General features: G+C 43.6%; 1 protein-coding gene across 1 annotated transcript in view; it reads right to left on the bottom strand.

Annotated features, from left to right (window-relative positions):
- Positions 1-27418, bottom strand: part of klf7b (Kruppel like factor 7b) — a 71682-nt gene that overhangs the window by 4617 nt on the left and 39647 nt on the right. The window contains exons 2-3 of the mRNA XM_030081187.1: positions 17433-18084; positions 5819-5942 (exon numbers count right to left, since the gene is read on the bottom strand). Coding sequence (XP_029937047.1) covers positions 5819-5942; positions 17433-18084 — 776 coding nt within the window. The remainder of the gene's footprint in view (positions 1-5818; positions 5943-17432; positions 18085-27418) is intronic.

The raw sequence follows: 27418 nt of genomic DNA, 5'->3' as shown, positions 1-27418 counted from the left end.
GACAGATGGCCATGCGAGTCACTGTGTCACTGTTAGGGGGCTGCCAGACCAGCTGGTACAACTCTGAACCACCCTCTGCTCCGTCCTAACCCTCTCCTCCCTCCTCCTTACCCCCCACCCCCCACCCCCGCCCTTCTCCTCTTTTCTTCTACACTCTCCCTTCTCCTCTCTCCTCCTTTTTTCCTCCTCATCACTCCTCCTCCTTCCAGCTCCATGACCATCAGGGGGTCTCTGCTTGATTAGGCAGGATTAATGACAGACTGGAGTGTGTATGTGTGTGTGTGTGTGTGTGCGTGCATGTGTTTCCCCAAGACATAATGTGTCACACTGAACACTGTATCTAATGTTAACCTCGCCATGGCTGCCACTCTTTCCATTCTGATGGTAATAGATGTGTGTGTGTGTGTGTGTGTGTGTGTGGGTGTGTGTGTGCCAAGCTGAGTGTTCCAGCTAGACAAAGTGGCTCCACCCGACACTGTTGTGTCTATGTTTGTGTGTGTGTGTGTGTTACTGTATCCTGACTACATGTATTTGCGAGAATAGCATATGTAATCATATACTGTAGTCATGATACAGCTTCCTCCTGATCAAAGCCACCCAATATCATTCAGATATTTTTTATTTATTTATTTATTTTAATCGCAGATGTCCAACAACAATGAATCATTCCAGCGTGGTGTGGCAGGATTTCACTTATTGTGTTAAAGCGGTAGCGAAACCTGTCTTACTCTGCCTTGAGGAGCTGAGGCTTCAAAGGTTTTTCCATCCTGACAAGAGTGAAATTGTGGGGGGAACGCTGAATTAGTCGAGGTGAAGCTGGTCAGACACGGGCCCAATCATTCAGATTTGTATGAAATCACGAAAACTGTTATACATACTGTATGCAATCCAGTGATTAAGCACATAAATGCCAGTATTCTGCAATATATTTAGATTTGCAGTATATTCATAAAGACTGAATTGACGATCACCTGATCATCTCAACAGCTGATGATGTCCTTAGTGATACTGTATTCTCTAGTCATCCAAGCGTAGTTGCAGACATATTGCTTTCAACCGTCAGGTCTACAGATATACAGGAAGGCCCACTAGCGAACAGCAAAAGAAAGAAATATAGCTTTGTCCGGCAAAGAACTCAACTCGCCAGTCGTCAAAACCACAAATTCAAGAAGCACAGAGCCGGCTCCATCCGCTGAGGGTTCTAAGGGTTCGAAGGGTTCTAGCTAAGTGCAGGGAGTTAGAGCAGGTGAAGTGGTAGGTTCGTCAGGTACACACAAAATTTTTGCCCGGCTGCCTCGGTTTGGCAATTTCGTCATCACTTGCGCCAAAATGGGCAGGGATTGCAGCAGAGAGGTGGGCTGATACAAATCTGGTGGCTCAGTGGAGTTTTGGTGTCCAGCTCTCATTGGAAATTGAAATAGAAACATTACCTCAGTCAGGATTATTATGGGGAGTTGTCACTTAAGGCCTATATAATCATGTTCAACAGGCTGCAGTACATTATGGTGTGCATTTCAGTGTAACCAAATATAACCTATGGAACACAATCAATAACTTCATGGAGACAGTTTTTCACTGTGCAATGTAAATGCACCGTTTGTTAGATTGCGACTTTTCTACTATATCAGCATAATTATCCATAAAAACATAGTGACCAGGCTTTCACCCGAAATGTGAATTCACATTAAAAAGAGGCATCATCTGCCTTTGGCAACATATTTAGGATGCAGTATTCACATTTCAGGTGCGGTGTATGTATATTTAGGGTGACCATTGTGCACATACTGCACTTCCCAGGCAAGAACACAGGTTTGGAAAAGTCGAACTGGACTTGCCTCCTCCAGAATGCCAGTAGGCCATAGTGGAGTTTTTAAAAAGAAGAGCTGATTTGATTGGTCAGGACTGATGTCAGGCCCTAGCACACCTTCTCATAATGTAGTCCTCCAGCCCCTTTCACCAAAAATTTCTTGTCTCAGTCAAGTGACCTCACGGACCAATCATAATCATTCTTCGTGCCCCTGTGCAAAAAACCACAATGACCTATGTGTCGAATTTGGAAAAAGTTAGAAAAAAAAAAAATTCAGTTCTGTGTGTCTGTGTACAATTTCTTAACCACTGCTGGACAGTTTTGCACCTGATTAGTTACCCGACACCGGGTCAAATTTGATGAACCTTTGAGAAATGCTGCGTTTTTATACAGATATTTAGTACCTACAAAGTGAAACTGATAGGCCAACCACAGTGCCATCAACAGGCAAGAACTCCCAAAGCCTAAAGCAGCAATGTCTCAAACACCGTACATCACCCATACAAAGAAAAAAAAAAGCACAAATATTGTCTATTGGCAGCCACAACACAAAATATTGGAATCAGTCTTCAAAAAGCCAAGTACACCACACAATGTAACGCAGTGTTTGAGTGGTGCCTGTTGCAGGCTTGGGTTAACATTGCTGATGGTGGAGACAGATGCTTAATGCAGTTCCATCCATATTTCTGTGCTGTATGAAGTGTTAGCATGCAGCCAGGAGTGGCCTGCAATCTGTTCAGCAGCCAGCCAGACAGGATGGGCCTTTTGTCAGTCTTAATGAGTCAGCTCCAGTTGGGACTCAGACAATAATATGCCGAGAGAATAGGCTTCCATTTGATACTGTTGAGTGCTTGTGGATGGTGGCGAGGGATTTCCTGCTGCATCCGACTGTTTCACTGTGGATCTGTTTGTTTGTCATCTGTCTTTATTTTTGTTTCTCTCCCTTGCTTTCTCTCAGTCTGCAAACGATCATTACACACTGAACACTTGAACCGATGTGGGTTTTTGAAGGCTGACAGCTTTCGGTATTGATTTGGAAAAAAAAAAATTCAAATAATACCAAGTATTCTATGTTTCCCCAAAATCGTATCCTTGTCAGGGTAAGAAAAAATTAGACCACGGGATTCTAAAACTATCAAAATGTTGTTTTAAGAACCGATTCTGTTCCGCATTCTTGGAGCGAAGGTGCTAACTAGTGAACCGGCCAGCATGTGCACCACTTTGGATGGAACCACAGTGACAGAGGTGTCTCCAGCATCGCTGTGTCTGAATTCAGCCACAGTCTGCTGGTTTGCTGGTCCATGACCCAGCATGCTGTCAAGGAATTCATAATACTTCCTAATATTACTCCATCCCTCGCCACTTTTCACCAGGTTGTTTTTGGAGTCACTGGGGTGTCTTTCAATTTTTTTGACTTGTTGACATTTTGATTCTGGGTCTAATAAACCCAGACTTTGCCAAAGCAATTTTGAGATACAAATTACCTTTTTCCAGTACTCTCTTCCATCTTTTCCTGAAATTCCGATGTCCAAACTAAAAACAACAGTTCAGCATACACACCCATCCTTGTTGTCATCATGGTTCCCACTTCAGGTCCTACTGTTTTTTTAGTTCCAACCGGGAACCAACTTTTCCGATTTATTTGGGTTTGAAATGTTCAGAGCAGTTCAAAATTAGGTTCATGAACCAGAAAGGAACCAGTTTGTTGTTGGCCAAAAAGGGCTAATAGATAATCAATGTGGCATTGATCAGTTCTACAGTAAACATGCTATGAAAATGTGTCACTGTCACCAAACCAGACTTGGACAAAGCTGACTGGAACAGGTCTAATTTGTAATCAAAAGATTCAAAAGTCTGACCACCAGACTAACTGTAATACAACAGGAATCTGTGAATCTGTGTGTATCTATAGTCCTGCTAACTTTAATGCATGTCATGGCACTATGACTGGGGTTTTAGCTGGATATTTACTGGCTTTTGTTCACACTCTAACATGCTGTACATGCTGCAGAATGTGTATAATTATGTGTGTGCATGAGTGTGTGGGTGTCTGTGTAACCTCTGGATGTGTTATTGTGTAGCTATGAGTCTATGTGCATCTGCATGTGTCTTTGTGCCTGTCCATATGCATGTGTGCTGTGTCTCCACATTCATGTTGGGTCTATGACCATGTGTGTGTGTCCGTGTGTGTCTCCGTGTGTGTGTGTGTGTGCCAGAACACGGCTAATACGGTCCCAGCTCTCAGTGAGGATTAGAAGCTTCCAACAGGGTTCTGGAGGGCTTTGTGTCTAAAACCCAAACTAGAGGGAACCCACAACAGCCAATTACACTGTCCCTAGGGCCAAATGTGTGCGTGCATGAGTCTGTGTGTGCGCACCTTTCTGACGAACAACACACACGCACACATACATACATACTGAGAGAGAGTGTGTATTAAAGTGGAGCTGGCATCTGGTGCCAGTCAATTAGCTGTGACCAGTCTGCCAATAGCCAGCGTCCATTTAGTAATAACTGCCAGCACAGGGGCATGAGTAAGCACATGTGCACACTCTCTCTCTCTCTCGCTCTCTCTCTCTCTCACACATACACACACACACACACAGACACACACACACCTGCATCCAGGGCATAGAAACCCGGTGATGAGAATATAAATTATATTTGGAGGAGACTAAAGGCAAAATGGACCGCTGAGAGAAGAGGAGGGAGGTGTGTGTCTCAAACTGGGGAGGGGGCTGGTTCCATCTGGACCAAACCCATTGTGTGTCTTGGCACCACAGTGGGGACTGTGTTTGACTTCTGTGTGTGTGATGGACGGTGAGTGCATTTGCATGAGTATGGCACTCTCAGCCTCTCTCTGATTCCCTCTGTCTCTCTCTCTCTCTCTCACACACACACACACACACACACACACACACACACGCACACACACACCACAAAGGGATGTCTTTGTGTCCCATCAGTCCACTGAGGAGTCTGAGTGTCATGCTGTCTCTGTTTGGTCCCTCATGTATTACGTGTGTGTGTGTTTGCATGTGTTGAATGGCTCTGACAGTGTCCGTTTCCTTTTGTTATGTAACCTCTGTATTTTTAGAAAACCTCTTCACCACATACTTTCACACTGATCTTCAGCACACAACCTTCTACCAGTTCTTGGTGTATATATATGTGTGTGTGTGTGTGTGTGTGTTAATTGAGTCCAATTTAAATGTAAAGGCAGCACTGTGTTGTGTGTGCAACCAATCATCATTCATCCGGATTCTATTTCTTGGAATCCTGAGAAAATTCAAAGGGATAATTTACTTGATTTAAGTTTAAGTTTATTTATTTATTTTTAAAAAATGGGACAGTGCATATTAATGAACATTTTAAACAAAAAAATGTAAATATGAAGCGAGAAGTTTCAAAAACTTGTGGAAAAGGGCGATGAGTAAATTACCAAGAAATGACCCAAACATTTACAATAACGTAGTAAGAAGTTACACAAAAATGATGCAATTATTAGGAAGAAAATCATGAAAAATTACCAGAAAATTGGCAAAAAAAAAAAAAAAAAAAAAGTTTAAAAATCACAAAAAAAGATTTGAAAACTGGAGAAAAAAAAAAGTCATAAAAAATCCATTAAATTTTCATATAGTAAAAATGACCAGAACATGACCAATTAGAAGAATAAATGACCTGAAAACGACTGGAAAATGTTAAGAAGGTGAACTAAAACCATTCAAAATATAGATACATTACAAAGAAAACCATAAGGACACAGACAGAATTAGAAAAGCTGAATGGAAACTACAGAATCTGGAAGCAGAAACAGGAAAAAAAAAAAAAAAAAAAGAGTAAATAACAATGTCGGCATAACTGGAAACATATGAGCGAGGAAGCAGCATGAATATGAGACAGCAGACGTGGCTGTGCAGGGCAGCTCCTGTAATGCTGCACGACTCACTGCTCTGTGTGTGCAATAGATAGGACAGGAATGTTGTGTGTGTGTGTGTGTGTGTGTGTGTTTACCTGTCACAGTGGTTACACTTGAATGGCTTGGCCCCGGTGTGTTTGCGGTAGTGTCGCGTCAACTCGTCACTCCGGGCAAAACGCCATTCACAGCCCTCCCATGAACATTTATAGGGCTTCTCACCTGAGAGAGACACACACACACACACACACACACAGAGACACACACACACACACACACAGAGAGAGACACACACACACACACACACAGACAACTGTAATTTAACATTTCATTATCATTTCTATATCTTATTTCCCATGTCTAAGTGAAAGCTGCTCACTAATATAGATGTATCACACACACACACACACACACACACACACACACACACGCATACACATGCACCATCAGGCCTATTTTAACACAACAGCCATTTCAATGAGCCAATCCATTCAATTAGCTCTAAATGAAGTCTTTCAGCGCTGCGGCGTGTTAATTCATAATCCCAAATTCACCCTGAAAATGAAACCACCACCAGTCCACACACACACACACACACACACCCAGCCCCTCCTCCTCCCCCTCCTCCTCCCACCCTGAGGTGGGATCTGAAATGTAAATGAAGTTTCATCCCCAGTTTACCAGATGGGAGAAGAGATGTTCTATTGTTCCCACTCTGTAGTTATCCCTCCACGATAAAAAGCCTCTCAGCTGTGTGTGCGTGCGTGTGTGCATGTGCGTGCGAGTGTGTGTGTGTGTGTGTGTGTGATGTGTGGGAGAGTGTGTTTGCTCAGGCCCCAAGGTAACCCCTTTGGTTTTGGGGGAGGGGGGATGGGGGGCAGACTCTCTTCAGATGGGATGGGATGATGTGTGTGTGTGTGTGTGTGTGTGTGTGTGTGTGTGTTTGCGTGTGTGTAGGTGTGCCTGTGAGTGAAGTGTCTGTATGTGTGTGTGGGCCCCAAGGTATCCCCTTTGGGTTTGGGGTTTGGACCAGACTGTCTTCAGATTGTGTGTGTGTGTGAGTGTGTGTGTGTGTGTGTGTGTGTGTGTGTGAACTGGGGGGTGGTAACTATAATTGGGGTCTTAATGACTCTTAATGGGGAGTAATACAGCAGCTTACAGTTAGCCAGATGTCCCATTCCCCCCATCATATCAAACACCAATCTTCTTAAGGAGACACACACACACACACACACACACACACACACACACACACACACACACAAATATCCAAAGTGTTATTAAAGTGAAATCTACGCATTTTCCTTTTCCTTTTAATCAACCTTTAATGTAAATAAGCCATGGTGTGATCCTTTGAATTCCCCTCCGAACACACACACACAGTTTCCTTATTTGATTTCCCTCTACCAACTACATCTTCCTCCCATTTGCTGCGATGATCTGTTTATCCTGCGCTCCCCAAACACACTGCACAGCATCATCTGAAGCCAGCTCTCAGCCACACACTAACACGATGACTAAATGTAAGATGCTTTTTTTTTTTTTTTTTTTTCCCCTCCGTGCTGTAATTGCCTTGAACCCAATCATCACGCGAGGATGACCCAACTGGCAGAAAAGTAAATAGTGATTCATCTTCAAATAATATCGGAGAGGTGCAGAGCAGTGCTGAGAGCCAGGTGATGCAACGGCGGGTAAAAGATGATGTGGTGGAGGAAGATGAGGTGGAAGTAAAAGGGGATGTGATGAAACGACGTGCGCCCCCCCCCACCTCCCTTCCCTCGCCACCATCCTCCTGAAAACTACATTAAAAAAAGAGAGGCATCCAACTGCGAATGATCTCTGATGTCCTTTCAGTTCCCCTCCCTTAGCCCACCCCCCCCTTTCAATTCCATCTCTCTTTGATCCGGCTCTTCTTTGATTCGGTCGACACAATGTGATTGCGGGGTGACGCAGTGTTTTCAGACTAAATGAATTCCCGGTCACAAACTGTGCACTCCTGGATTTGCATATTCAAATTCTCCAGTCAAATATTACCCAGCGGGCTGCTGATTTCCCCGGCGGAGCTCCGAGGTTCGCTCGCTGCCTGCTGTCTCTGAGTGACAGGAGTTCCTCTGCCTCACACTGGGGCTGCTTGTTTAATGGTCACCGTGCGAGCGCTGCAGATGAACTTTGGGAAGCTCAACTACATTGATATGGATAGTTTGAAGAATGAAACTACTTCCCCATTTTTGGAAAACAGTAAGAACACTGTCACAGCGCTGTCATACTGATTAACCCTTTATAAGGCACTCATTGAAATACTTTGAAATTCAAAAAAACAACCCTAGACTGTTATTAGAGAACATGACAGGACTTTATTACTTCTATAAATTTTTTCTAAAATTTTCATTTTGTAATAGAAAATCAAAGCCATTGAGATTGGTCAAATGCCACAATCATGTGATCTGGGATGTAGAGCGATCTTTGCTGATTGGCTGGGTGAAGACCAAATGATTATTGAACTAACTGAGACAGGGGATGGACCTGATATGTAAAATTTCTGAAATTACCAAAAATACTCACTTGCCTTATAAAGGGTTAAGGTTACAATGTCGTTTTTCAATCTTAAAGTGATAGTTCATCCATTTTGAAAGATGTGACATTAGCTGTTCTGTAGGACAGGGTTCCCCAAGCCAGTCCTCAAGGACCGCCTGTCCTGCACGTTTTTGTTTCAGCTCTGCTCTTTCACACCTGATCCATTTAAGGGCTCCACGCTGATTGGTTGAAGCAGATCTACCTGAACAGGGCGTGCAGGAAGATGCGTGGGCCTTAATTTGGACAGGCCAGGCGGTCCTTGAGGACTGGGTTGGGGAACTGGGTTGCTGTAGGACAGTAGTGGTGCTATCTTCCTCTCATTGTTACTGAGTGCTGGATACTGGCTGGATGCTCCACATGCTAACTGTTAGCCTCCTGCCATTGAGCTGGACTTTCCCCCCAGCTAACATGCTTAAAAATAACCGCCTTAATTCACTCAAAGAGGATTTAACATCACTTTACAAGTGTCACTTTCCGAAACTAAAATGCACATATGACTACTGAGTGTGTGATGATTTCACTCAAAGTACTGATCAGAACTGTATTATTCCTGTTATCAACAACCAGAAAGATCCAGAAACTTCACGCTAAAGAAGCAGCAGCCACCACAAAGTTTGAGTTTGACGATGTGTGGCAGAAATGTTATGGTCCAAAATAGCATTTAAAAAACAAAACAAACAAAAAAAAAAGTTGGCTATGTTTGTGGACAGGAAGCACGAAGGAAAAAGAAATGAAAGTTACATTAACAGAAGGGAACAAAGAAAAGATAAAGAAAGTAAAATTTGGAAAAATTTGCCACATTGGTCAAAGGATCCTCAGTCAAACTGATTAACTGAATCAAAGTTTATACAGTCAAATTGAATCGCCAAACAAATCAATAAATTAACAAAAAAAAAAAAAAAAAAAAACGTGTTTCATGTGGATTTTCAGTTTCACACAACCTAAAAATATTTAACTTAGCATCATTTTATTTGTATTAATTTAGTGGGGTCACTGATTTTGTTTAATTCCTTAGATATGTCACACAATTTCAATAAATATTTGCCACTTTGTATGTGATATGGATATGAATGCTCTGTGACACCAAACCCAATGTCCAGAAGCTGGAGCCACACATGTGCATCACCTCGCCGTGCTGTGAAGCAGCACCAGCAGCATCTCTGCTCCCGTCGTGACCCACAGTCCTCTGGGATCAGCGAGGAGGACCCGAGGTCATGCATGTTTCTGAGACTGGTGGTTTTGATTGAGTGGAGCTGGTGGCGGCTGCTCATGACGGTGACAATCACACTGGAGACAATGCCTGCCAGATACATGCTTTCCTGGATACAGTTGTCCCTCGCTATAACGCGGTTCACCTTTCACGGCTTCGCAGTTTCGCGGATTTTTTTTTGTGCAATTTTGCATGCTTTTTTTTTTTTTTTTTTTTTTTTTTTTTTTACAGCGCATTGTGTTCTGCGTCCTGATTGGCTAAGGGACTGTAGATCATTGTCAATCAACCTCCTCCATGCCGTGTCTCCTGTACAGTACAGAATGCGTTCATTCTATAATACTGGACTTATTTTTCTATGAAGGTTTGAACTTTGAGAGTTTAAACAAGAGAGAAAAGTGAGAAAATGTTAATGCCTGTCTGAGAAAAGTGTATAAAGTGTGTAGTGAGGGGTTTTACAGCCTTAAAACATCTAGAATAATTGTAAAAAATAAAGCTGACTACTTTGCGGATTTCGCCTATTACGGGTTATTTTTAGAACGTAACTCCCGCGATAAACGAGGGACCACTGTATATACATTTTCAAACATATAGTTCCTTCAGCGACATTTCATGCACCAAAATTTCCACCAAAGCCATATCCAGTCCAAGTCCAGACAGGAACTTTCTTCTGGAGTGAGCTCATCCTCAGCCTGTTGTGTATGGTGCTTCCTGTAGCTGGGTGGAGTCACTCTCTGAATGAAGCTGCAGGGTTGGTTTGGAAACATCACAGGGAACCTCCCCTGCAGCAAGGTCTCCGTCTGATTAGTACGGCTGATTGCTGTTTTCTCATGCCTGGGCAAACGAAACTAAGGTTGAAAATGACTCCAGGGTCACAAATAATTACTCCAAATTCAACTAGGTGTTAAAGCAGCCTGTAAGGTTTTCTTCACCTTGTTCACAAGCTGCCATTTGTGGACATTCAGCTCATCGTGGATGATGTGCAGCCATGTCATCGAGGCCCCCTCCTCTAAGATGATACATGACTGCTGGTTTGAAGGTAAACTGTGCCACTATTGAAGCTCTGACTTGAGGCATTTGTCTGCAGAAATATTTGAAAATGGAGTCAGGCATGCTTTTGAAACACTGAGTGATGCATTTTAAGACATTTTTGGAACATTTCATTGATGTTTCCGAAAACCAGTGCTATAATAAATGAAATACCACAGTCCACATATTCCTTTGCAGCCGGGTCCACACAGATGTGAGATCATGTGCTGCCTTACCCTTGCAGCTCGGCAGCTTGCTGAGATTTGCTGAAGGTAACAAATATACTGTTCTGGGACAAACAAAGCTCACTTACATCGAAAAATTCTTATGCCTGGTGATGCCGACAACAGATTAGAACGTGTCTCAGTGTGTAATCTGCAGCACTAGAGAGTAGCGGTTACTCCTCACTCAGGGCTGAATCCAATACACCGAGTTGTGATCACACAACAGCAAAACACTTGCAGAAAGATTGGCAGTTGATTTTCTTGGCCTGTTGGAGAAATGTTACACTCTCAATCTGCATGTGTGTGTGTGTGTGTGTGTTGACTGTGTTGTGTGTGATATGGGGTACAAGTGGGGGCCGCAGGTGCCAGACAGGCGGCCGTTTCACACCCATCTTTCTGTAATTGGCCAGAGTACCCCATCTTCCTACAATAGGACCCCCCTCAAAGACAGACGAAAACACACACACACACACACACACACACATACACACAAAGACGCACATACACACACATACATGCACACACATACAGTCACTCTTGACAGAATGAAACAAGGCCAGCTTGGGCCTGACGCCACAGCAACCATGACGCCAGCCAATTATAGTACGGCAAGGCAAGGATGCGTGATAAAGTCACCTAGCAACTGAGAGTGGGAGGGGGGGGGCAGGCGGAGAGGCAAAAGAGAGAGAGAGAGAGAGAGAGAGAGAGATTAACAGCCATGGACAATCCGCCAGCCACCAACCAATTATAGAAGAGTGTGATGCAGTTGCCTGGCAACCCAAACTGAACATGTAAGTGAAAGACAGAGAGAGAAAGAGAGAGGAAAGGTTGGAGGTTGGATTCAGTAGGTGGAGGTATAGCAGTGGGTATGGGGTGATAAAGCAGCACTGGGATATGGAGTTATTAGACAGTCTAATGTGGAGCTGTGAGGGTTAAGAGGTGAGCAGTCCTCGCTGTATAGGAGTGAGGAGGTATGGGGGTGCAGGATGTAGGGTTACCAGGCCACAGACGTAAGAGCATATAGAAGTTCAGGGGTGTAGGAGGGAGTGGAGCTATAAGGATTTATTGTAGAGGCATGGGGATAATCAGTATTGGGGTATGGGGGTCTAGAGCTATATGGCCCTTTTCCACAGCATGGTGCCGGCTCAACTCGACGCCACTCCACTGAACTTGCTTTACTTTTCTGGATTTTGCGTTCCGCTGCAGATAGTAGCTCTTCACAGGGAAGCCATACTGGTCGCTTGTCAGTTAGTTAGTTAGTTAGTTAGATACTTTATTCATCCCGAAGGAAATTCACAGTTTCCAGCAGTATCCACAGAGTACAAGATTAAGTAAATCAAAAATAAAGAATAAGTAAATCAAAAATAAAGAATAAAGATGACCCTCAAAATCTAAGGATCTAAGTACCAATGTGCAAAAAAAAACAAGGAAGGTTGAATAGCTTTTCCTCCACTAAACACCAGCGCCCCACACCTTTTTTGTTTTAATTTACAAGACCAACTTGAAAATGGCTGTTTCACATGAACAATATTATTCTAAGAGATTTGCTGGAAAAAAAATTCACACAGATAGGTTACAAGTTACATGATACTAGTTTCATGAGTCTTGCTTTCTCTCTGACCAATCAGTGGCCTGCAGTGTTTCCACATCATCGTTTAGTAACTGCTAAGCTTGGCACAAATGATACCAAAAAAAATAAATAAATAAAAAAGGTACCAAAAAAAGTACCAAGTAGCAGGCACTATTCCCAACTTTTGCCCGATGGAAAACCAAAAAAATCATGTACAGTTGAGGCGAATCAAGCCAGTACCATGTTGTGGAAAAGGGGCGACAGATTTAGTCTGTAGAGGTAAAGCACCACGGGTACATAGTGTACGGAGGTTTAGGGGGTTTGGGTGTATGGTAGCGGTTTAACAATTCATTCATTATCTCGATGAATCGATTTTAAATGATGCCAATTCAATCAATCGCCTAAAAGAAATTGATGGAAAGAATCACTCTAATGTCAGCTTGAATCAAGATAATGTGCCTTGAACTGATTTATATTCAATTGCTAGTAAAAAAAAAAAAAACAAACTCACATACGATAAACACTACAAGGAGCATGTGGCTGCACACACCCCATTTCCTGTCCCAATCCAACAAAGCAGCAAAGCTGACACAGAAACACTATTTCATGCTCGGTCCAAGCTAAAACCCAAAGTCTGGGAAAATGTTGGCTTCCGCAGTAGAAACGGGAGCGCAGACAAAAGTTGTGCCGTTTGTAGGATTTGGAAAATGGAAATACAAAAAAAATCTAATCAGCTATAATATCTTGCTGCCAGTTTTTTAGTGAAAAGCGAATTCCCCAGATGTATGAGGACTTTTAAAAAACAAGTGAAGTGGATATCATAACTAACGAGTGGACAAGCTGCTCAACAGTGGAGTCTGTTACTGTCACTGCGCATTTCATTTAACCATTTATAAACACTAGACAATGCACACAAATAAGACTGTTAAATTAGTTGCACAGTAGAGAAAAATAAGTAAAATCCATTTCACTTGTTTTAAAAATAAATGTTAAAATAATATCAGATATCAGTTTTTTTTTCTTTACAGAAGAAAAAGTTTCATCTTATGGATATCTGGTCTTTAATACTCACACACACACACACACACACACACACACACACACACCACACCACCCTCCATTCACTTATCTCTTCACCCCACCAGCCCCCTCCACCCTCTACCATCCATCCAAACCAGCCCTCCGCCCTCCCATCACTGCTGCCTTGGCTGCAGTTAATTACATTTCCTCATTCGGTCAACTGTAGGGACACTGAGAGAGAAAGAGAAGGACTGTTAAGAATCTCTGGGGCGGCGGCTGGAGTTAGCACAGCTCTGTGCGCGGAGGATGCAATTATGCGGCATCTATAATTTCTGTTTCATCCAGAGTTTCATCCAGATCGGAGCCAGAGAGAGGAAAAACCCACCCAGAGTGCGAGGAGCCTTGGCTGCGACTCAGAAGAGCTCTGCCATCTAAGTGCTTTGGAGATTAACACTCATAATTGAACTATTGTCTATATTAATGCTCAGCCCTAATTGAAATATTGTCACTTTCAAAAAGAGCTGCATTTTGGAGCAGTTTTTTTCACTATATGAATATATCTACAAACACTATGTGAACTGCAGCACATGTGTATAATCTTGACAACTCTCACTGAAATCTCTTGGAGTGAATTTTGTGTGGACTGGCTCATGATGTTGTAGTGTAGCTAAGCTGGGCAGGACTTTGCTTTTTGCAGCTCCTCCCCCCTCAAGTCTCTGCTACCTTAATCCCTCTAAATGTATGTTCAATGATTTATGGTCATAATAACCCAAAAAAAAAAAAAAGAGGATTAAGCTAATTACACCACTGTACCGCTCTTGTAATGAACACAGCAAGCGGGAATACCACCACCCCCGCATCTGCGCGCACATGTGTGTGTGTGCATACACATGCACACAGAGTGAAGAAGCTGCAGTCATGTCTTCAGGGGGTCTTTTTTTTTATTTATTTAATTTTTCAGTCGTGGCGTGAATCTGCCTTACATCAGCTCACTGGTGGTTAGTATTACTGGGCTGCAGAATCAACAACAGATTAAAGATTCTGCAGCCAGCGTTAATGCTACCAGGCTTTACCTGCAGGGACACTAGGTGCTCCACTCTGGATTAGCTATGATAAACCTACAGCTAGTGCTTTGCAGTGGGATTCCCCAGGCTATGTTAGCCCTAAAATGTAATGCTGTGGTAATAAAGTTAAAGCCACATGATGGTAGCCTGGGTCATATAAGCCTGTAACATGCTGGATTAATGATGCCAAGGTTACTGCTATTACGACAGTGTAGGTCCTGCAGGCTATGTAATCCTGGTAAACACCAAGAAAAGTGCTATAGCTAACACTGAATGGTGGCAACTGGAGGCCAAGCACTGCTCCAGATACTGTAAGTGATGCTGTGATTAAAGCTAAAATTGAATAATGCTACCTTGAGGCTATAGAAATCTATGGGTTTACCACTGTAGACAGGTGATGCTTGGATTAACACCAGTGCTGGAAGCCCTTTCAGATTCTGCCTCCAGTTCCCGACTAAAATATACCGAATCCAAGAGGAATTTGAACAATTTGAAAACCAGTTGAATATACTGAGATTGTGCAAATCTGTGGACAGGTCACTGTTGTGGATTACCTCACTGCTTTTAAATTCTTAAAAGCACAAGCCATCACAAGCCAAACAATATTAACAAGAACAACTCATCCTCATATATTTCTCTGTAACTATGGTGTTTACTGTCAGTATATTATTGTATCAGTGTGAGCAAGGGCGCGGGAAGGGTGGTGCTGAGGGTGCTGCAGCACCCCCTGCTGAGGAGGGGTGGAATAAATGTCAAATTAATTTTACCACATTTCAAAGTCATTTTCTTTTGAAAATGACTTGATTGTGGCAGTCACTTAAGGTGTGGACAGGGGGAGAAAGTAAAACGTGTATTAATCTACTGCACCTAATGCAAGGAAAACGAAAAACATGTAAAACGCGTGCAGAGGGGCAATCACACCGAGACACATCAGGCGGCACCATCAGTCGGTATCAGGCGAGCCGGCCGCGGCACCGGCCAGCATGAGGCAGCTCACCTGTCAGATCCGGCAGACCTGACCGGGTGGGCGCGGTGCCGGATGATGCCGCGGCGGGCTCGCCTGATGCCGACTGATGGTGCCGCGGCATGTGCGGGTCAATACGGTAGTCTAGAAAACTAGTGATTTTTTTTTCTCGTGCGCCCCCAAGTAGATTGCGCCTTGGGCAGTTGCACTGCCCATAGCAGAAACCGTCCCTGCTGCCGAGTCTGCCAGCACAGCGGGATACTGCTGCAACTCTCTCTCACTTGTTTGCGCTGCGCTCGCACAGCTGGTTGTCTGTCACTGAAAGTTTAGCCTCCAAATCAGTGGTGTAGTCTACGTGATACGCAGGTATACGGCGTATACCCACTAGAAAAGGTCCCGCATTTCCGTATAACCACTTAAAAATGCGCAAAGATACGTATGAGTATGTTTTTTTGACATAACGTTCACTTTCTCCTTCATAAAGTCGCCTTCTCTGTGTTACGAAGCGCCTCTTTTGACCATTTTTCGGGGGACACTACAGCTGGAGCTAACGTTAACGTTTCAGAAAGGGAGCCTGTGTGTGTGTGCGCGCGCAGGTGCACCCCCCTCCCCACCCCACCCACCCCATACGCAGCACCCCCTGGCAAAAAGTAGTTCCCGCGCGCATGAGTGTGAGCTTAAAAAGTGGTAAACCGTATTCTGCAAATAAACAGTCAGACAAACTGACTTCTGGTGGGTTTACCAACTCAAGCAAATCATGCATTGTCATCCTCTGCACAGGGTGAATCTGTCCTCACTGTGTCTGCCCAGTACTGCTCCTTCATCCCTAGACATGGCCCTACACATGAATACTAAAAAAGGCTGATGGCTAACAGCTTCCGGCTACATAAGCCTGGTGTGTGTTCTGTCTGAGGTTCACAGAAAGGGCAACTGTAGTTAGCAGCTAAAGCTGCATGTCACACCCAGTTGGACACAGCTGAATTTGCAGTCATTTACTGCCAGTCTATCAATCATCGGGCAATTACTGAGGCAGGGCCTGTTGGCACTGTGCTGGGATAAAGACTCAGGAGGAAATGAAGAAATGTGCAGTACCATTTGAAAGGTGCATGAAGGAGAGAGGTCTCTCTCTCTCTCTCACACACACACACACACCGCTTCTATTTCTGAATATTACAAGTGTCAGACCAGAGGCTGCTTTCAGTGTATTGGAAGTAAAGGAAAACTTGCTAGACATGGACTTTGCTTGTAGATTTAAATTCTACACAAAGCTTAAGTATTAACATCCAAACTTAAAGGAAAAATCCACCCTTGGCTACTCTTACACAGTTATCATCAGACCTAAAGGATAAAGTTGGTTATTTTTAAGAGCGTTACAACAGTTAGCATGTGGAGCATCCAGCCAGTATCCAGCACTCAGTAACAATGAGAGGAAGAGAGCACCACTACTGTCCTACACAACAGCTAGAGGAAGAGAAATAATACCACATTTTTCAAAATGGGTGAACTATCCCTTTTCATCTTCTGCAGACGGGACAGAGGCCATTGGCCCAGAAATGCAAAGTATATTTAAGCATTAAGCTGCTATTTTTCCTTAAAAGTTATTTTTTGTGGTGACAAGTTATTGAGAAGAGAACTGTGTTTCTGGCTGTGTGTTTCTAGTGAAGGATAACACTCACTTTATAATACAGAACATGGGCACGTTTTTCATTGCCGAGTGGTTCATCAAGAGTGAATGTAAGATAACACTCCCAGGTTATCTAAGGTTTCTAAGGTTTATATCCCAGACTCTTAGAAAAAAAGAAACTCAAAGAAAAAAGAGCTTGGCAAAAGTATTATGTTTCCTTTGCATCACCTGAAATGAATATCAGTCTCAGAGAAAGGCCATCTCCTGGTTGGCCTCGGTTACCAGCGCTGCATTAAACTCTTTTGTATATGTGCAATGATTTGTACCATATGAAAAGTTTAATTATTTCTATATTTAGCATCAATAAATACTAGATAAAAAAAACCCTTGTCCTATTAATGCAGGTAATTAGAGGTATCTGTGTGTATGATATTACCTGTGTGGGTCCTCTGATGTGCCTTCAGATGGGAGCTCTTGGTGTATACCTTCCTGCAGCCGTTAAACTGGCAGCGGTGGACTCTCTTCTTGTTCTCCGGTACGTCTCCTCCCAGGCTTCCTCCTCCTCCCTGCTCACTGTCACTGAGGGCTCCTCCTCGGCTTGGCGGGGAGGGCAGGGCCCGCGCCGCCACCAGCTTCGCTGCCCCCAACCCCACCTTCTTTGCCACCAGTTTAAGCGTGAGCGTGCCGTCTGCCGTTGCGGTGAGCGTCTGTGTGGGTTTGACGAGGTGGCGGCCGAGCTCCGGCGATGACGGCGGCGTTAGGGACGTGACGGCGGCGCTGAGCTGCACGGCGCTGACGCCTCCCGGGACTTGGTCCTTGGTCGTGAGGGCTCCGGTTTCTGCTTCTGCCTGGCTCTTGTTGGGATGGGGAGCCTGGAGGATCTTGGCCTGGACCTTGGGGAGGGAGACCAGTAGAGGAGGTGGGCTGGGCTGGTCGGGGAGACTGGGAAGAAGGGGATCTATGAGGTCCTCATCACTGTCGCCACCCTGCATGAAGGCCGGCGTTAGGAGGCAGTCCAGCTCCTCGTCAAATAGCTCCGAGAGTCGCTTGGGCTCTGTCTGTAGGTAGCGTTCCAACTCTAGACATGTCTAGAAGAGAGGGAGACAAATGGACCCAGAGTCAAAACCAATTGACTTTATAGCTGTTATTTCAGTTTGCTATGAACAAATCTGTTCACAACAACTGTACATGAAGTGACCGTTAACTTGGCGTAAAACAAATAATCCATCATGAAGCCATGCATAAGACAAGATCAATGTCTTGTTACACACAGAAAGCCAGGAGCAGTCAACACCACTCTCTTCCACTCCTCACTTCATTCTTTTCCCACTGACTTTGAAAGTCAAATGTTCCCTCTGCCAGGAGTGTGAAAATTCAGGAATCACGGGGAAAACAGTAACACCATATATTTTGCCATCACACACACATCACTTGTCAGGATTGCTGCGGGGTGAGAGGCGCTTCTGCTTTTTGAAAGGAGGTGTGGTGTTTGAATTTCACTGCTGACAGCCAGTTTTTGATCGTGGTTCAGCTCAGACTTTTCAGAAGTCCTGTGCATACTGCGCTGTTTACCCGTCTGTTTACTTTAAATACCCACTGTAGGCATTATATTTCTTTGCAGCTGTTGACCATGTCACCTGGCACACGGCAGTCCTGAGAGAGGAGGGATTTAGTCTGTGATTGATTGCTGCTGCCTGGCCAAGCTCTCCGGAGCCCTGAACTGTGGAAGCTGCCCTGTTTCCCACCGCTCACCCAAATCAACCAGCCGAGGAATTTATAATACCAGATGGAAGGAGGACACAGAGGAAGATGCAGAGGGAAGTAAAGATAACCCACAGGAAAAAAAGGTGAATAGTCAAAGGAAGGCAGATAGGAAGACATAGAAATAGAAGAAAGAGAGTGTGAAACATAAACATTATGCAAGCATTTCTGTAGTTGTTTGCATAGAAGATAGAGCTCCATATTTTTCTCATTCATACGGCTCTGCACGTTCCAACTGCAAGGCGCCAGCACAACCGCAGCCTTTTACTGCAGGTGCCTTGCTCAAAGACAAGGTGACAGTGGTTGTTTAGCCATTCCTGTCCCATATTTCCCACAGAGGTTCCTGGGGATTTATACCAACAACCCTCTGTGCACGAGCCCTCTTCTGTAACCTATACACACAGAAAAATATGTGTGCCAACTGGAACCGAAAATGATTCTTCACAAGGACGCCATAGGCAAATGTGTTTTTGGCTCCACAGAGAGCCTTTCAGACCAAGAACAGCTCCTCGATGAACCAGAAATGCTTTCTTCAAAAAAAAAAGAGAAAAGAGAAAGAGAGAAAAGGTACATGGATATAGCATCTCATTTCTTAAAGGAAAAATGAAGATGACAACTGGAACGGAGAGTAATTCTTTATAATGGCGCTATAGGAGAACCATTCCTGAATTCAGGAAGAACCTCTCGGTCCACGGTTCTCTAACTTAAAGGTGCTTCAAAGACCCATCCAAAAGGTTCTGTGAGGAACCTGAGAAATGCTTCCTCTCAGAATCTGAACCATAAAAGGTTATCTAAAGAACCTTCAAAACAGCTCATGGTAGAGCCAGTTGTTTCAAATGAGGACCCGTCCCCTAAGTAAAGACGTTCTTTAGTAGTTGATGGTCCAGAGCCATTATTTTCTCTGTGTAGGCAACTGCTTATTTTATTTGCCCAGTTTCTGTTGCCCCTCACTAAACCTCCCAAGAACCGGGACCTATCAACTTATGTGGACACGGCGATGAGACTGACAAACTTTTGTGATGCTTCTTTTTGTCAAGAGAGGGAAAGGAAAGGAAGAGTGACAGGCATTAGGCCGTCCACAGCTCAGCATGTGTCCGCTCAGCACTTTCTTTGTAAACGCTGCTAGCTAGCCCCAGCATTGTCCTGCAGCACGGTGTCATCACAGCATCTAATGGGGAAATTAAATGCCTCTGTTTGGCTGAAGCCCCGTGGCAGCTGGAGGTGATCGTAATCCCAGCCCTCTCGCTCTTTCCATCCCTGTCATCAGAGCAAATTACAGCCACCAGAAGTGGGCTGTCTCAACTTCAGTTGGTTGACCCCATCCATCCCCTCCGTCCGTCCCTCCGTCCAGGTCAGCTCTGGCTCTTTACTCCACTTATTCTCAGCAACAAAACGGAGAACCACCCCATTTAGTCGGGGGCATCTGTTGTGTGGTGATAAGCTCAACTTCTCTCTCCCTCTTTTTCCTCCTCTTCGAATTTAAAGAAAGTCTCTTTTTTTTTTCCCTAAGGATGCACATTTGCACATGAACATATATCAAAGTGATTTCTTCGGGGGGGTAGGCCTGCTTAATAGGAAAACTTGAAAATGATAAGCATTTATGTACGGAGGCAGTGCAGCATGAGACGATGCCCAATAACAATGTCCTTTGTAATGTTGATGCCTGCGCTATAAGGCAGACCCTGTGGTTAGTCTTTTATCCAGCTTGTTGCTATGATTTGTTAGCATTTGTATGCCTTCAGTAATTGCTGTGTGTAATACAATATCTAGTCAAGTGTGCAAAAAGGGGGGTATTGTATGTCTCTGTCTAAATTAGATCAGTCATGCTAATGCATTGAAACCAATATTGGAGATAACCAAATAGCCACGAGGTTATCTGCAATGGGCCTTTAACAATCCAGTCATTTACTTCAGCAGACAGCACGACCTTGCGGTTTGGAAATAGATGGGTACAATGTATGGCTTCAGCAGCAACAGTCAACAAGCTCTATTTGAAAAACTGTGAATTACATCGGGGTTTAAGGGAATTGCACGGTTCTCTGTGTACAGTGCAGGGCGAAACAAACCCATTTAAGGATTAAGAATTCAGCGCGGTGTACATTCATCATCTCCAGTGCTAACAGAGAGGGCTGTTTAGCTCTGCTAGACAAATACAGACTGACACACTGGATGCTGACTTTTGAAGGCACTGGAGCATTGTTTGAATTCCACACTTGAGAAGACAGTGTGGTGTGAAGTAGTGATCAAAAACCAGAAAAAAAAAAACAGATAAATCCTAAAAATAGAAGGGCCTGTGTTTGCTGGTGTGGGTTCGACTGTAGGAGGTGGGTGGGAGAAAGAGGGCAGAGAGACCCCGAGGCTCTGCGAGAGGAGGGAGCTGGAATCAAACTCACGGCCAGGAGAGAACGCACCACTTGTGACATTACATGTATGACCTTTTCTACTTCATCTTCTCCTACACCATGAATATCAGGTAACAATGACATGTGGGGCCTGCATTGTGTGTGTGTGTGTGTGTGTGTGTGTGTGTGTGTGTGTGTGTGTGTAAGCCCGCTGGCTAACGGCTCAGACTGATAGCATGTGGAGGGCTCACCTCCTGTCCCCCTGCTCAGTCCCACACCATACGGAGAAAGGTCACATCTAACAATGCGCACACACACACACACACACACACACACACACCGACTATGCAACTAAACAGATATAGCTACATGGCCACTGCTAAATGTAGCACACTGTAGAAGATCACTGTTAAATGCTCTTAAAGGGTTTTTGGATTCAGTTATAGATTCCATGTGCGACTGAAATTAGCCGGAAAAACCCTGAAAAAAAACAAAGCAAAACAAAAAAAAACTTTGTTGAATTATCCAATAAATAAATAAATACATAATGGAAGATGTGTTTGGCTTCTCACAAATCACTCCAAATATCCTTTATGAAAATGGAAAACTCACCATACAGTCCCTTAACTGTCTCTGTTGGATAACTCTGTTTATTTAGAACAAGTTTGCAGATGACTACTCTTTATTACTATGTATGGAACTACTTTTTACAATAACCTCAGTACATCCCAAACATTTGTAACCTTCCACAGAGCGGCATAGAGAGCAACGTGTCACCATAAACGCTTCATAAAACTTAAGAGAGAATGGCTTGAAACAATATTTCAGCAGCCCAGCAGCAGCATTATAACACTCCGCTGAAGGAGAAATATTTTGTGACCCCGTTTTTATTACGAGTGTAGAAAAGAGATCCAAAACTTGTCAAAGGACATACGCTGCTCGAAATTTTGTATTGCGAGTATAGGCCTTAAATACACACACACACACACACACACAACAAACAGATGGCGGTATGTGAGGTTTATGCTATATTTATCCAGCCATACAGGCACTATGGCCTCCCAAGACCATGTCTACAGAGCCAAAGGGGAAAAGGGAGAACACAACAACTCCATTTTCTCCTCCTCCCTCCCTCCCCTGTTCTCCTTGATGCTCAAGATTGCTGAGCAGAGTGTGTGTGTGTGTGTGTGTGTGTGTTCAGTATGCCTTGGAAGCACTGGCTGTTTCTCTCTCTCGCTCTTTATTTCGCTCTCTCTCTCTCTTTCATGTGTTTTGAGTGTTTGATTTAATATCTCACCTAATGTCAGCCAGCAACGACGTACAGGGCCTGCCAGTGTGTGTGTGTGTGTGTGTGAATCTCTGCGTGTGTGTGTGTGTGTGAGTGTGCGTGTGTGTTTTCAAGCTGCTGAGGTCCATCAATAATGGATGCAGAGAGCAGAGGGGTTTGCTAGGGAGTGCTAAGAGCTTTTGACAGACAAAGGATCAGCGAGGACGAAAGCTCAGCAAACAGATATTAGGGAATTCAGCGGGAGACACACCAGCTGCGTTTGCATGTACACAATAATGCCGCTTTTAGCAATGCAAAAAAAAAAAAAAAAAAAAAAAAAGATTTGACATAAATCTGTAAATGTGACCCCTGCTCTAGCAGTTCCATGTGATGCGTGGCTGCAATGTGAGGATGCAAACAGAGGTGACAAGAACAAGGCAACGTGTGTTCCTGCATGTTTCCTTGATGATGTTCGCCCTATAGAACCATAATGGCACTAATATAATCAGAGTACAATATTCAAATGTGACTGCTGTCTTCATTTTTGGTCTTAATTCTATTCCGCTCGTGTATTTTTGGCCTAAAATTAGTCCACATTCCAGTTCCATTTCGATGCATTCATGTAAATGCGATCACTGAACACAATGGAGAAGTGATCTGCCAATAACAGGAATCAGTTTCCCCGACAATGCCACGCAGACGTGTGAGGATATCATCTCCTGCAGTCTAATCCTTCTCGTTTTCTTTTCTTTCTTTCTTTTTTTTTTTTTTTTTTCTGTCTGCGTATAAGAGTGTGTTTATTTTACCCTTCCCATTATACAGCTTTTGGCTTCAAATTATGTTTCTCTCTTCTCTTTCTCATACAAATAGGTCCTAATTAAAGTGCTTGGGCTTTCATAACATGCTGTTTGAAGCTCTACCTCTTGATGGTTAAAACGGATCTCTCTCTCTCTCTCTCTCTCTCTCTCTCCCTCTCTCTCTCTCTCTTCTTCTACCCCCCCTCTCTGCACAGCAGGCTCTGATGGCTAATTAGCCACTCAAAAGAACCAGCAAAAAGAGACTCTTTATTCAGCTAATTTGCTGATGCGAGTGTGTACATGGTGGATGTGTGTGTTTGCAAGAGTGAGAAGAGCATAATGACTTTTAACTGATGTGTGTGAATTTAAGTGATGTGCTTGTGTGAGCATGTGTGTGTGTGTGTGTGTGTGATATCAAGTGAGTGCCACTGGCAGTGAGCTGCACCCTTTATGTCTGTGCAAGCGTCAGAGTGAAACAGTGAATGGGCGTTTGGTGCTGTGCTAGCGAGTATGTGCTAACCCAGCGTACAGCAACACTCCTCTCTCGCAGCCAGGGCCCAGGCCCGCTTATGGACGGCTGCCATTTTGGAGACGCCAGTGTCCCCCGGCCTCCATTGCACAGAGCAGCCCTTGGCGCCAGAGCCAACGGCGGCTATGAGCCAGAATGGAATCTGCTGTTATAATGACCCATCTCGCCTTCCCTCTGCTGCCCATAACAATAAAGCCCCGAGCGCTGCATAGCACTGATGTGGCTATCATGGCTGCTGCACCGAATACATCAGTGATTCTCCACCGTGTGCCACACGGGCTCTGCAGTTTCCGCTCTCACCACCAGAACAGCTGAAGTCGCTCAGGCTCCCTTAAAGATCACAAACGGCTTGAAATAAGCTATTTAACCATTTAAAACTAAAAAATGACTAATTCTATGTCTTAAATACAGAAATCTCTTTCAACATTCCCAGGTCATTTCTTGGTAAAAGACCTTTTCCACAGCAGCATTTTGACATGAAATAGCAGGTAAACACAGGTGTTGCCAGTGATATTCATGAAGCTTCTGTTCCATTTAAGCAGATCACCAACGCTTTTTTTCCAGGAGGGGCGGTGATCCAGCAAAATTTGGTTTCATTCTGATACCAAGTAATGCCAAGTAACACAGCTAACGTTGTTTGATGGATGGAGGAGAGCCATTTGTCATGATTTATGAGGTGAATGTGAATGAATGTATTAATAGGCTACTTCTGAATACATTTTCACGTGCATCAAATTATTTGCCACATTTAGCATTTTTTTTGTACTTTTCTCTGTTAACCACATGCATGTAAACAAGAGGACAGTTGTTAATGGTAAATAATAAAACTGAGATAATTGTTATGTACCCATGTGCAAACGTTGAAAACATAGTGCAAATGTTTGCTGATGCAGAGCAATGACCATGAGCTTAAAGAAAAACGGCTGTGATGCAGAGGAGAAAGGTGGATCCTCTTCCTGTTCTTTTTCTCCGTCTCACAATTTTTTTTTTCTCTCAAAACAAGACTTAGTGTTGGTTGTGTTGATGCTTTTGGTATCGATCCGCTCACGGCTACCTCGCAGTGAGCCAGCATGAACAATAGCAGTGCCCCGGCCCAGTTAGACCTAAATGGAATAAAACCTTTATTAATGCCATTAGCAATACCAGTGTTGACCCTGCTAGTTCACGTCCAAACGCCTACTGTGAAAAAACATGAATTTACCCACCATCTTTTTTCCCATGTTTGTGAGTGAAATCACTGGAATTTTTGAAATCTGTGCACGTGACTTCTTGCAAAAATGTGCACAGCATTTGTAAAAAATTAACAAAAATATGTTGTAACAATATTAACGTCCATAATAATAATAATAATAATAATAATAATAATAATAATGGCAAAAAATTACCAGAAAATTAAAAAAACAAAATATAACAAAACAAAAAATACCAGAAAATTTGCCAAAAATTACTAGAAAATTAGCAAAACAAAATAAGATAAAATTTTCCAAAACAAAACAGTATTTATAATTATTAAAAAAGATCTCAGATGAGCTCAGTAATGCTGGACAGCAGTGGATCACATGCACACCGCAGCACAGCCTCTGCTCTGCTGCATCACCGTCCTCGTCTGCAGGACTACACAGGCACTCTCTCTGCTCTGTGTCATCAGTTGTGTTGCAGTGACTGAAAGCTCTAATTCATATCATTCATGCTTTAGTAACGAGACAGCAGGTTCTTGCTTATTCCAGTATTAAACAGATGTGAAATTAGCAGTACATCCTGTTGGAAGAGTCATCCCTTCCCTCTGCATTACAAGTGGGCCCGCTTTTATGTTAAACGCCACAATTAATAATCATGTAATTCAGCATAAATGAAGTGTTCGTTGTATTTTAAAATTTCCTAAAAGCCCTGGTACGGTGCTTAGAGCGGCACTATGTAAAAAGCATTGAATTGAGGACCATTTAGACTCAACTAAGTAGAAAAAAGTGGAATAGCCATATCATTTGTAGGCTGTTATTATGTTCTAATTCCACATTTCTCATCATTTTAGTTCACATGGTCCTTACTTCAGTCAAGGGAGGGGGTTCTGTTTGCTGGTTTATTCATAATGTAGAATATCCATACAATAACATATGTGTTGCTATGTGGATATGCTACATTTATTAGTTGATGTGTCTTTTGTCCTGCACCAGCAGTGTTGGATGTGCACATATCCTCTCTAGTTTGACACAGGCAGGCTGTTAACAGGCTCATGTAAACGGCTTAACCTGAGGAAGATCTTAACCACAGCACGGAAACAGAGACACATATACATATGCGAGCCACACACACACACACACACACCCTTCCAAACCCTTCCAAACCCTTCCATCAAAACCTGCTGGCATTTCCAATGAAGCCAACAAAAACACAAAGCTGTTAGCCCGTAGACAGTGTGTGTGTGTGTGTGTGAGTGGGTGTGTGTTGCCGGTGTGTATGCACGCTCTCTACCTTAATTGAAAAAGCAGCACTACAGACGGCGCAGTGTGGCCTGCTGGGGTCTGATATCAAACGAGGAGAGGAGGCACTCGATGAAGGAGGTTAATGGAGAACAGGCCCGGTGTTCAAATGAGGCAGCAACACTGGAATCCAGCAGCCTTTGATGTGGAAGAGGCTGCGATTGGTAGATCCTGCTCGATACTGTCCTTTCATTTAAAAACTGGATCATCTGGGTCAACAGGACCAACACCGGCGTCCGATGTGATGGACGTGACGCAGTTTTTGATTGCATATTTATTGCAAAATTGATCAATACTACAATACTACAATATTCCACTGCAACAAGTTAGAGAGAGAGAGAGAGAGAGAGAGAGAGAGAGAGAGAGAGAGAGAGAGAGAGAGAGATGAAAGGATAAGAATGTTAGAGAAGACAGAGGATAAGGATGTTAGAGAAACATGCATCAAGATGTGTCCCCATAACTTTGATTATTCTGGGTTCCAAAGGAGAGTTTTAAAAGGGATAGCTCGCCCATCCAATAAAAAATTTGATAATTTTGCTTCTCCCCAGCTATTGTTATTTAAAAAAAAAAAAAAAAACTCCTCAATCCACCCAAATCCACCCAACACCCTAAAAATGCTTCTTTAAAGGGACAGTTGTGAAAAATTGCGATATTATTTCACCTGAGCCTGAAAGATTCATGAGTCGTGTGACAGAGAGGAGAGGAGGAAAAGAAGAAGCTAGACACAACATGACCTGCCAGCGATCTTTTAGCACTCTGGAGAGAGTTGTTATTTTTGTCCTCCGACATGCCTTCATGTGGACAATGAAGTAGTTCTGGCCTTCAATCAAACTCTTTTCTAAAATATGCACCTTACCGGAGGGAGAGGAAGGAGAGTTAAACAGTCTAGACTCCGGAGTTAGAGCTTTGCCAATTACCGAGGAGGGAAAAAAAAAAAAAAAAGATAACAAAAGAGAATTGAACAGCCATTGAGCAAAAGAATACAGAGAAGGAGAGAAAGAAAGATGTGGAGGAGCGTCGGCGAGCGAGGGAGCACTGAAAGGGAGAGACAAGCCGAAAAACAATGAAAGAGAGAGAAATGTGAGCGAGAAAGAGAGCAATCGGACTTCATTGTGTCAGAGCTTCACAACCTTAACAAAAGACACGCACCTCTGTAGACTCATATATCATCGGCGGGAGGAGATACGGAAGCTTATGACAATGCTGAATTTGGTTTCACGTAATTGTTCTCATTGATTATCCGGCTCTG

Source organism: Myripristis murdjan, chromosome 21, assembly GCF_902150065.1.
Source record: "Myripristis murdjan chromosome 21, fMyrMur1.1, whole genome shotgun sequence".
Lineage (NCBI taxonomy): Eukaryota > Metazoa > Chordata > Actinopteri > Holocentriformes > Holocentridae > Myripristis > Myripristis murdjan.
Note: the sequence above shows the minus strand (reverse complement) of the source record. Positions and strands in the feature narration are given on the sequence as shown.